The 12,148-nt window shown below is 43.5% G+C and overlaps 1 protein-coding gene across 1 annotated transcript in view; it reads left to right on the top strand.

Annotated features, from left to right (window-relative positions):
* Positions 1 to 12,148, top strand: part of ANKS1A (ankyrin repeat and sterile alpha motif domain containing 1A) — a 171,607-nt gene that overhangs the window by 46,543 nt on the left and 112,916 nt on the right. The window contains 4 exon segments of the mRNA XM_077484450.1: positions 4,684 to 4,785; positions 10,117 to 10,206; positions 10,321 to 10,496; positions 10,578 to 10,664. Coding sequence (XP_077340576.1) covers positions 4,684 to 4,785; positions 10,117 to 10,206; positions 10,321 to 10,496; positions 10,578 to 10,664 — 455 coding nt within the window.

The following is a 12,148-nucleotide window of genomic DNA, read 5'->3' on the forward strand; positions in this document are numbered from 1 at the left end:
ATTTGATGACCCGCTTATTTTCTTACAAAGAGAACCACACAGAACCATCCATAAGATCAGTCTGCCAGTCTCCTCCATTTCCACCAATACCACAAATGAATAGGGTCCACCACATTCAATACTCACTTCTTTATATAAATATTACTTACAAATCCATTAAAAAACCTATGTGCCTTTTTAAAACCATATTAAAATAATAGCACTTTTGGTTGCGCTTATGGGATGACGTCACTTCCGGTCTATGGATTTCATCATGTGACTTCAGGATGTGATGTCACCACTGGAAAGGCCTTTTATATAACTGTTTGCCAGTCCTTTGGGTCTACATTTCCACCCATATTTTCCTAATAACCGGATATGATGTCAAAACCGATAACACTCCAGGTGCCATTTTGTAAACCAATTCACCCTTATATTTTCCCATGCTTTGTTACTTACAAAAAATAGCACAAGCACTGTGCTGTTTAATCTGCTATAAGGGTACAGGATCTCTTCCCTTTTTTAATTATTTTTACGGTTACCAACACTTTAAGGTCAGCCTCCTCATTCAAGCAATTTGGCTGCATGCAATCTAACTCAATAATCTGTTTTCTGTTGACAGATTTCTGTTGAGAGATTTTTTTTGCACATGTTCCAATATTCTTACATTACATTTTTGTGTGGTTCTCTCAACATATTGAAGCCCACAGGGGCATTCTATTTGATATGTCAAATGAGTGGTATTACATGACACAGTTTTTTATTTTATGTTCCCTGTTAGTAGTATTGGACTGGAAACTTTTTTTCTATTTTTCCTTGGCTTGCGTCCAGTCATCAAGCAGGCATCAGAAATCTTGATGCTCTTAAGTGAAGCCTCTTAGGCAGAGCTTCACAAACCAGCCGTATCTGCCTTGACAGGTGTGGAAAATTGGCAGGAAGACTTTCTCAGTCGTAATGTCTGAATCCGCCGGAAAGGGTTTTCTATCCAGAAATCTTTCAATTATTCTTGCCACAGTTGGGAACACCAGATATGGACCTTCTGGTATTCAGATTCAACAACAAACTAGACAGGTTTGTCTCCTGGTCCAGGGACCCTTGGACCTTTGTAGTGGATGCTCTGGTGATGTCATTGGATCAGTGCAATGTGATCATTTTTTGCCACTCCAGATTCTCCCTTCCCTAAGTCACAGGACTGAGAAGAATAGCATCCTGTTGGTTCTCATTTTGCTGAATTGGCCAAGGAGAATCTTCTGAATTGTCTGGACCTTCTGTCCCAAGGGCCAGTTTTTTTAAATTTTGCTTCTTGGTTGTTGGTTTAATGGCAAGACTGCTGAGCGTGCAGTCCTAACGACAGGGCTTTTTGATTCTATCATCCCTACCCTCTTGAAGGCTAGGAAATCTACTTAAAGTCTGCCTTTGTACTTGGAGGACATACTTTGCTTTCTTTGAGTAGAGGAACTTTCATCCAATAAGGTACTCCCGTGGGATATATCCTGCCCTTCCAGCAGTGTAATCTGGACCAAAAACTCCTTTAGTATCATTAAGGGATGATTATCTACCTTAACTATATAAGACCTTTTGGCCTCACTGTCTATTTAAAGTGACATTAAAGGGTCATAAAATAGCAAAAAACAACAAATCTGTCATACTTACCTGCTCTGTTGCACAGAGCAGCCCCAATCCTCCTCTGGACACCCGCCGGCACGTCTCCTCTTCAGCCAACGCTCACTCCCAAATCCTGCTCTATCTGTCCATAAGACACATAAAGCCGTGGCTCTGCCCCATCCCTACTGTCTCCTCTTTGGCTCACTGGCTGTGATTGACAGTAGCAGGTGCCAGTGGCTCTCGTTGCTGTCTCAGCCATTGAGGAATGAGAGACCCAGGAGAAGCTCTGCTTTCGCTGGATGGGGAGGGCGTTCAGGTGAGTATTGGGTGGTACAGGGGGCCATTGCACCTCGCTGGATTGAGAGGGGGAGAGGGAGCTCAGGTAATTATTGGCGGGGGGGGGGGGGGGGGGTAGAGGGAACTGTGCAGAAGGTTTTTTACCATCATGCATATAAAATGCATGAAGGTAAAAAACTTTAAGCCTCTAAAACTGCTTTTGCTAGTGGAGTCACTCAAATCTCTCGCCCCTTTGTTCCCCTGTGTCTCCCAGGGATCCCAGTCAGGTTCTATCTGCTCTTCAGAAGCTGCCTTTTGAGCCTACCAGGGATTTTCCCTTGTGGGACAGGTGTTCATATAAAAGTGACGTCAGAAAAAGACAGAGTAGTCAATCAAGTCTGCCCATTTTTTATTTTTTGTTACCTTTTTAGACTGAGTGTAAATCTGTTTGTACCAAGCATGTTTGAAGCTATTTATTGTTGACTGTCTCACTACTTCTGCTAGCATTTTATTCAAAAGAATTCAAAGAATATTAAAGCGGAGGTCCACCCTAAAGTGGACCTTCCGCTCATTGGATGCCTCCCCCCCTCCGGCGCCACAATTGGCACCTTTCAGGGGGGAGGGGGGTGCAGGTACCTGTACAGTACAGGTATCTGCACCCACTTCCGGGATAGCTCTCTGCGGAAAGGGGCGTAGATTACGCCCCTTTCCGAAAGTCCCCCGCTGCCTGCTGGGAAACGCACAGATCCCAGAGGCAGCGGGTCCATCATTATTGCGCAGAGCGACTCGCTCATGCGCAGTAGGACACCGGGAAATGAAGCCGAAAGGCTCCACTTCCTGATTCCCATACCCAAGATGGCGGCGGCAGCACCCGAGAGACGATCGAGAGATCGGCTTCGGGTGCCGACATCGCGGGCGCGCTGGACAGGTAAGTGTCACTATTTTAAGTCAGCAGCTGCAGTATTTGTAGCTGCTGGCTTTTAAAAAAAAATAAAAACGCGGACTCCCGCTTTAAGTAAAATAATACTTTCTAAGGTTAGTTTTGAACTTTTATTCCAGTTTAATGTCATGTCCCCGTGTTCTTGATTTTGGTTTCATATTTACCTTCTCGGTGTATTTAAAGTTTTCAATCATCAAGGTCTGTCTGTTGAGCCCTTCTTTGGCCTGGTTATGTGGACCTGTTGCCGTTGTTTGCTGTGTCTCCCGCCCCTCACTTGTAATGCTGTTTGACTTACCAGTAAAATCTTTTTTTTCTGGATTACAGTACAGGACACAAGACCGTCTCCTCTGTTATGTTCTCCTTATTGCTTGCCACAAACGGAATGTGGGAGTAGAAAGGGTTATATAGGGGGATGTCCATTCAGCTTTATTTTTGCCCGTGTCCAGTCACTTGAAGGTAACTGCATATTACTCAGACCTTATGATTAAAAAAAGTGATTGTAAAGTCTGTTATTTAAAAAAAAAATAAAATAAAAAATGTTATACAGAGCAGCCCAGATCATCCTCCTCTTCTTGGGTCTCACTTTGCTGCTCCTGGTTCCTTCCTCCTATCGAGTGCTCCCTCAGCCAGCAGCTTTCTATAGGGGCAGCTGAGCCGAGTCAGAGCTCAGTGTATCCATTTAGACACAAAGCCCCACCCCCTCTCTCCTCTGATTGGCTGACAGAGTTTGACAACACGGGAGCCAATGGTGCTGCTGCGGTGTCTCAGACATTCGATGACATCGCTAGAGAGAGAAGGCGCACAGGTAAGTATTCAGAGGGTGCTTGGGGGGGAGGCACGGGGGGGGGGGGGTGCTGCTACACACAAGTTTTTTTTCTTTTATATTAGAGGAACTGCAGTTAGCTCACATTTATAATACAAACAACTTTGCCATTCTGAAGTCTCCCTCTAACCAATTTGCATATTATTTTATATATACTGTGATTCTGTACTTGCAGAATATGCTGCAGAAATCCCCCTCCAGTAAGTCTGGCTGCAACCATTTTAACTGTGGGCAGCTGAAGCTGCTGCCTGTTCACTTCCTGGATTTGCACAGACACACCTCCAACTCTGCAGCTCTCATTGGCCCTCTTATGACTAAGATCGAGCTGTGCATGATGTCATGAACCTAGGTTTTTTACCAAACAAAGTGGGCTGTATAAGGTATTTACTGGCAGAAAAAAATGTTTTACTATCCAAAGTTAAAATGACAAGGGCACAAGATTTAATAGATGGAAACTTGGAAAAAAAAATACTGAAGGTACGCTTTAATGCATAGAAAACATTACGAGAGAAAAAAAAACCTTCTGTCTTTACTACTTCGTTTTAAAGAAGCCAGTGTCCTGTACTGTACTCCAGGAAACTGATTGTACTGATGAGTAAAAAACAAACTTTTTTTTTTTTTTTTTTTTTTTTTTTAACCACCTAGTGAACACTTCAACCTTGTGACAGGATAAAACTATACCCTCCACACCTAAAGAAATGTAGATTTGATATCAAAAGATGTGCAAATGACAAGTCATATAATGTGTAACTTGCCATAATGACATGTTAGGTGGCCACAGCAACCAATTGGATTTCTTGTTTTTTTTCAATTCTACCCTAAAAAGTTAAATTTGTTGCTTTGGACATTTTAAAGATTTATTTTCTGGCACTTTATTTACATGCACAATATCACTCTCTTTTTACAGTTGGTGCAGCTTTCTTCCCAAGAACATAACATCTTGTTTGAAGAATGTTTAATAGGCTTGGCAAACCCTTGTGTTCCTTTTGTTGTCTCTGAATTATTCGTTATAGATACACTTTATTTTAAATGACTTGATTTCTCACATTTTTATTTCTAGGAATTGATGTCAGCATCACAGATAACAAGGGAATGACAGCACTGGACATTGTACAAGAGGTGCCTTCACAAAAGAGCCAGCAGGTCACATCTCTTATCCAGGGTGAGAGCAGTCAATCCAAAGCTTTTGGAGGTCTTTCATTTACCAAAACCATATAATATGAGATCAAACCTTATGAGTTTCAATTTGTATGCAATCAGGCAGGCCCTTGCACTACATGGTTTTGGTAAACCTGAAGGAAAAACTCAGCAGAAAAACTGATAGTGTGTATGGGGCTTAAGTCGTTAGTGAGTTTTAGGAGGGCCGTTTCTATGGAGTGCTATGGGTGAAATCCAGACTGAAGGGGATCAAGAAGGTTATTCTCAATTAGGTTTTCGCTCAGTCAGTTGTAGCCTAAACGTTCAAGGAGTTTGGAGGCAAAAGGGAGTAAAGAAATGGGTCTTAGGTTGTTAAGATTGGTGGGGTCTGAGGGCTTTTTTGGTATGGGATTGACTAGCGCATGTGTTAGAGGGTTGGGGAAGATGCCAGTAGAGAGTGAGAGGCTTAAGGTGTGTAGGATTGAGTCAGTAATGTATATTGACCACTTTAAGACCGGGCCTCTTTTTTAAATGTGGTTTTATAAGTAAAAAAAATGTGTTTGTTTTTTTTTGCTAGAAAATTTATTATAACCCCGAAACCTTATACATTTTTTTTTCTAACATCCTAGAGAATAAACTGGCAATACTTTTTATTACACCGTATTTGCGCATCTGTCTTACAAGCGCACTTTAAAAAAAAAAAAGTTAGCCCAATTTTATTATTTTTTTTTATTGTGAAAGATAATGTTACACCAAGTAAATTGATACACAGCATGTCACGCTTCAATATTGCGCCCGCTTGTGGAATGGCAACAAGGTTTTACCCTTAAAAAATCTCCATTTAAAAAATTCTATCGGTTGCATGTTTTACGTTACAGAGGAGGTCTAGGGCTAGAATTATTTCTCTCGCTCTAATGATCGTGGCGATACCTCACATGTGTTGTGGTTTGAACACTGTTTTCATATGCGGCCGCTACTCACACTTCTTTTTTTTCTTATTTTAGCTTTTTACTTTTTATTTTTACATTGTTTAAAAAAAAAAAAAAAAAAGGGTCACTTTTATTCATATTACAAGGAATGTAAACCTCCCTTGAAAATAGAAGAAAAAGCATGACAGGACCTTAAATATGAGATCTGGGTATGAGATCTGGGTAAAAAAAAGACCTCAGATCTCATATTTACCGTATATACTCGAGTATAGGCCGACCCGAATATAAGCCGAGGCCCCCAATTTACCCCCAAAAAAACTGGCAAACTTATTGACTCGTGTATAAGCCGAGGGTGAGACATGCCTGTCCATCCCTGTGTGTGTGTCCGTCCCTGTGTGTCCGTCCATCCCTGTGTGTGTGTGTGTCCATCCATCCATCCATCCCTGTGTGTGTGTGTGTCCATCCATCCATCCCTGTGTGTGTGTGTGTCCATCCATCCATCCATCCCTGTGTGTGTGTGTCTCCATCCATCCATCCCTGTGTGTGTGTGTGTCTCCATCCATCCATCCCTGTGTGTGTGTGTGTCTCCATCCATCCATCCATCCCTGTGTGTGTGTGTCTCCATCCATCCATCCATCCATCCCTGTGTGTGTGTGTCTCCATCCATCCATCCCTGTGTGTGTGTGTCCATGTGTGTGTGTCCATGTGTGTGTGTCCATGTGTGTGTGTCCATGTGTGTGTGTCCATGTGTGTGTGTCCATGTGTGTGTGTCCATGTGTGTGTGTCCATGTGTGTGTGTCCATGTGTGTGTGTCCGTGTGTGTGTCCGTGTGTGTGTGTGTGTGTGTCCAGCCTACCTGTGTCCCGAGCCTCCGTCCCGTGCCTTGCCTCCTTGCCTCCGTCCCGTCCCGTGCCGTGCCTTGCCTCCTTGCCTCTGTCCCGTGCCTTGCCTCCTTGCCTCCGTCCCGTGTCGTGTCGTGCCTTGCCTCCGTCCCGTCCCGTGCCGTGCCTTGCCTTGCCTCCGTCCCGTGCCTTGCCAGGATCGCCTCGGCGGCCATTCTAAAATTCAAAAGCCCCGCCTCCGCCTCCGCCTGTGATAGGCGGAACACTGAATTTCCCAGCAGCCTGTGTTCCGCCTATCACCGATATCGTCTCATCCTCGTACTACGGACGAGGATGAGACGATGTCCGTGATAGGCGGAACACAGGCTGCTGGGAAATTCAGTGTTCCGCCTATCACAGGCGGAGGCGGAGAAGGAGGCGCGGCTTTCAAATTGTAGTATGTCCGCCGTCTGTCTGCTCGATACGCTGATCGAGCAGTCAGACGGCGATGACTCGAGTATAAGCCGAGGGGGCACTTTCAGCCTCAAAAAAGAGGCTGAAAATCTCGGCTTATACTCGAGTATATACGGTACACTAAAATGCAATAAAAAAAATAAAATCAATTTTGTCATAAAAAATAAATAAATGGCCGTTTTGACGTCGCTTCTGCCCTGCAGTGTCATGGAGACGGATGGGGGCCATCTTCCCCTCACTCGTCTCCATGTCAGCCCAGGGGACAGACGCGATTGCCGACGGCTCCGTTAAGCAGCGCAGGGCACCGGATTGTGGTGGGGGGGCCCTTTCCCGTTTATAGATAAAAGTGATCTCGCGGCGGATCCACCGCAGAAACCTCTTTCTTGTACCTGACCACCGGCCGAATACGGGGATACCTGGGTTAACAATGATCTCTGTCCCCAAAGTAGGGAAGTACATTGGCGTGCGTTGGTCCGGAAGTGGTTAAAGAAAAAGTTCAGCTTTTCCTCCCCAAAACAGATGCATTGTGCATGTAAATGGTTCACAACACCGGAGTCAATTTATGTGCAACTTACCTCCTTTAGCTGTGCAAAACAGGTTTCTGTGTCTGTGATGTCACGCCTCCTCCTGGCTGAATTTCAGAGTTGTGTGACTTCCTGTTTCCTTCCTTTTGCCAGTCCTGATACTATGTGTCCTATGATCCTTTGAGCCTTTTTAGTTTCAGGGCAGGCTATGGGAGTCATTTGCAGTAGCTGTGGGAGTTGATGTGGGTGGGTCTAAGGGTTACTGTGGGTGCTTCTGGGCCTTCTTGTGGGCGGTGAAAGGAGAGGAATGGAATTGTGTTATCCTGCCCACACTCCATTCCTCTGTGCAGTGAACAGAGAATAGGCAGGAAGTGGAACTTTAGTCATAAAATTAAAGTGATTCTAAAGGCATTTTTTTTTTTTTTTTTTTTTTTTTTTAAGAATAGCAAACCTGTTCTACTTATCTACTGTGTAATGGTTTTGCAGAAAGCAACCCCTATCCTACTCTTCCCCCCCACTGCTGCTTTCTAAGAGAACATACATACATGCATGCATGCTTGCTCATGCAACTTGCACAGATAATGCATGGCTACACCCACCAAACACGCGTCACTCTGGTGCCATTTAGGATTTGCATCTGTGTGTTTCTGAATGCATGGAATACACACGCTTTGCTGTGCGTTTCAAAAATGCATGTTGCACTTTCATTACCGTTTAGCAATTTGTGTTCTCGTTTGTGCGTTTTAGAACGCCTGACAAGCCGCAAGAAAACGCATGCTTTGCCGTGTGTTCAGAAAACGCATGACAACGCGCATCACGTTTGCGTTACCATTCATCTGCATCTGCCTGTTACCAAACATACATCAACCCCAATAAAAAAATGCATGCTTTGCTGTGTGTTTTGAAAGTGCGCAGCAATGTATGTCACGCTTGTGTTAACATTTTGGCTGCGTTCTCCATTACACATTTCCGAATACAACCACCACAGAAAAACGTGCACTTTGTCAAACACATAGCAACTCATGCACGGCAGCGCACAAAAACGGGAACTTTGCCGCACAGTTTGAAAATGCACGGCAACGCCTATCACACTTGTGTTTCCATTCGTTTGCATCTGCATGTTTCCAAATGCACGGCAACGCGCAAGAAAACACACACTTTGAGCATTTTGAAAATGTTTGTCAACGTGTGACTTGCTTGCATTACCATTTATTTGCATCTGCGTGTTTCTGATCACATGGCAATCTGCAATAAAAAAAATGCACACTTTACCATGCGTTTTTTAAAAACATGCAGCAATGTGTGTCTAGTCAGTGTTACCATTTAGGCTGTGTCCTCATTTACACATTTCCAAACGCACAGCAACCATCAAAGAAAATGGCAAAGCGTGTCACGTTTACATTACCTTTCGTTCACATTTGCACGTTTCCAAACATGCGGCAATCCACAAGAAAGCGTATGGCGCGCTTGTGTTACCATTAATTTACATCTGTTTCCGAATGCACAGCAACCCGCAAGAAAATTTATGCTTTTCCGTGCGTTTAGAAAACTTGCGGCAATGCACTTGCATTACAATTCATTTGCATCTGCACATTTCCAAATGCACAACAAGCCGCAAGAAAATGCATGCTTTGCCATGTGTTTTGAAAACGCTTAGCAATGTGTAACCATTTGGGCTGCATTTGCATCTGCATTTCCAAACGAGTGACAACCTGCACAGAAAATGTGTGCTTTGCTGTGCATTTTGAAATTGCGTGGCCTTGTACGTTGTGCTTGGATTATCATTTGTTCACATCTGCGCATTTCCAAACACTGGCAATCCGCAAGAAAAAGGACTCTGTAGGTGTGACTGAGTGGGACTGAATGCTAATGGGATGTATCAACCCCATCCACCATCAGAGCCGTGAGGGAAGTTACATAATTTGTAGTCTGAAAGACTACAAAGAGGAGTGTTATAGACTCTAGCTGTACAGGAAGTGGCTGTGGAAGGGGCAAAGTCTATCGGCAGGATATGCAGTGTGTCACATGATTCAAAGCCATAACTAAACCCAGAATATCTGGGGATCTGCAGACAACATGGCACAGAGGTGTGATCTATGCTGGGATTGATCATTTAATTCATTTCTAGGGAAAAAGTTGGAGTTTAGCTTTAAGGCTACCCATTGATTTTACTTTCGTTAGATCTTTGTTGAAAAAATATCAAGTTACAAAACATGGCATATGAGAACTTTTTGAAATTGTCAAGAAGATAGTAGACAGCTGGAATGTACCAGCTTTAAATGTAAAAATATCCAATATAACGCTACCCATTAATTTAAATTGGCAATCTTACACCAAAAATATGCAGGGCATGCTTTTGCACTTTCACACAGTCTCAGAGGAAGCACCTGAAGATAAACATACCAGCTCTGTCTTTATAAAACCCATAATGTTTTATGAATCCTGTGTCATGGGTGTGTACCCTTTTATAAAATATTTTTTTTTTTTAAGTAAAGTGTGTGTGTGTGTGTGTGTGTGTGTGACATCAGTGAGATGAGAAAAACTGCAGTGCAAGCTGTGTATATCTATTTGGCTCATATTCTTTTATTTAATCCTGTATTTCATCAAGGCCACAGTGCAGCCAGGCAAGCCGCAAAAGATCCAGAACCAGAACCAGCAGCCAAACCTAGTACATCTGTTTGTATAGATTCACAAGCAGGTAACCGTGAACTAAATAATCCTTTTTCTTTTTAATTCAGTGTTTAGCAGACCTAACTTTTGTGGTGTAGATGATTGTTTCCTCACAAATTTCAATCAACCACTTTCTTTTTAGGTGGAATGCAGAGGGCACTCTTGGATTTGCGGTTGGACTTAGACAGCATCTCGCAGACAGAGTCTCCATATGAAGCACTCTATAACGCCTCCTCCTGCCACTCTTTGGATAGCATATGCAGTGGACGGTCCTCTGATAGGGACTCCCTGTGCCGTGAAATTGCAAAAACACGAAGGGTGAGCATAATTGTCTATCTTTGTGTATTTACCCCCTTTTTGTTAGCAGGTTTCTTTTATCATAATATAATTGTTCCACAGAAGGAACGACCGCCTCCACCTGCTAAACCTCCGCCAGAAGAAGATGAAGACTTTGAGAGGAGACAGAATGCAGGTGCTATCCGGGAAGTAAGTACACTTTGTTTGCTACTACTGTCTGTGAAATAAGTTGCCTTTACTGGAATTTATGAAAGCTTAGACATATAGTGTTGTGAAAAAGTATTTGCCCCCTTCCTGATTTTTTTTATTTTTTTGCATATTTGTCACAATACATTTTTCAGATCATCAAACCATTTTAACCACTTCAGCCTCAGAATATTTGGCTTCTCCATTACCAGGCCATTTTGCGATATGGCACTGCGTTACTTTAACTATCAATTGTGTGGGCGAGCGATGCTGTACCCAAACAAACTTTAAATCCTCCTTTCCCCACAAATATAGCTTTCTTTTGGTGGTATTTGATAACCTGTGTGTTTTTTATTTAAAAAAATTAGCAGTAATCGTACTTTGGTTTGCGTAAAAGTTATCGCATCTACAAAATAGGAGATAGATTTAGGGCATTCTTATTGTTTTTGTTTTTTTTACTAGTAATGGCAGCGATGTGCAATTATACAGTGATCAGTGCTATAAAAATGCACTGATTACTGTATAAATGTCACTGGCAGGGAAGGGGGTAACACTAGGGGGCGATCTGGGGGTTAACTGTGTTCCCTAGGTGTGTTCTAACTGTGGGGGGGTGGGACTAGCTAGGGGAAGACAGATTGTTGTTCATACTATGTATGAACACACAATCTGTCTCCTCTCCCCTGAAAGACCTGGGATGTGTGTGTGTGTGTGTGTGTGTGTGTTTACACACACACACACACACACACACACATCCCGGTTCTTGCTCTGTCACAAGCTATCGCGGGTGCCCGGCGGTCATCGCACCCGTCGGGCACACTCTGCAGGCGTGCACCCCTAGTGGCCAAAAGGCGAAGCAACATAAGGTAATGTCGTTTCGCCCAGCCATGCCATTCTGCCGCGGTAAAATTGGTCGGCAAGCAGTTAATATTACAGAAAGATAACCCGGGTAAATGCAAAATGCCGTTTTTAACTGATTTAATTTATTACGGGAAAAAAGCTGCCCAAACTGCCTAGCCCCGCAAGCAACTCTTCCTCCAGACTCTGGGACCTGGATTTCCAAATGAACTGATAAATTTACTTTCATCCGTAAAGAGGACTTTGGACCACTGAGCAACAGTCCAGTCCTTGTTCTCCTTAGCCCAGGTAAGACACTTCTGACGTCTCTGGTTCAGGAGTGGCACAAGGAATGCCACAGTTGTAGACCATGTCCTGGATATGTCTGTGTGTGGTGGCTCTTGAAGCTATGACACCAGCCATAGTCCACTCCTTGTGAATTTCCTCCAAATTCTTGATTAGCCTTGGCTTCACAATCCTCCCAAGGCTGCAGTTATCCCTCTTGCCTGTGCACCTTTTTCTACCACACTTTTTCCTTCCACTCAACTTTCCATTAATATGCTTGGGTGCAGCACTCTGCAAACAGCCAGCTTTTTTAGCAGTGACCTTTTGTGACTTACCCTCTTTATGGAGGGTGTCAATGACTGTCTTCT

Source organism: Lithobates pipiens, unplaced genomic scaffold, assembly GCF_037356315.1.
Source record: "Lithobates pipiens isolate NorthernLeopardFrog02 unplaced genomic scaffold, aLitPip1_a1.2 Scaffold_16, whole genome shotgun sequence".
NCBI lineage: Eukaryota > Metazoa > Chordata > Amphibia > Anura > Ranidae > Lithobates > Lithobates pipiens.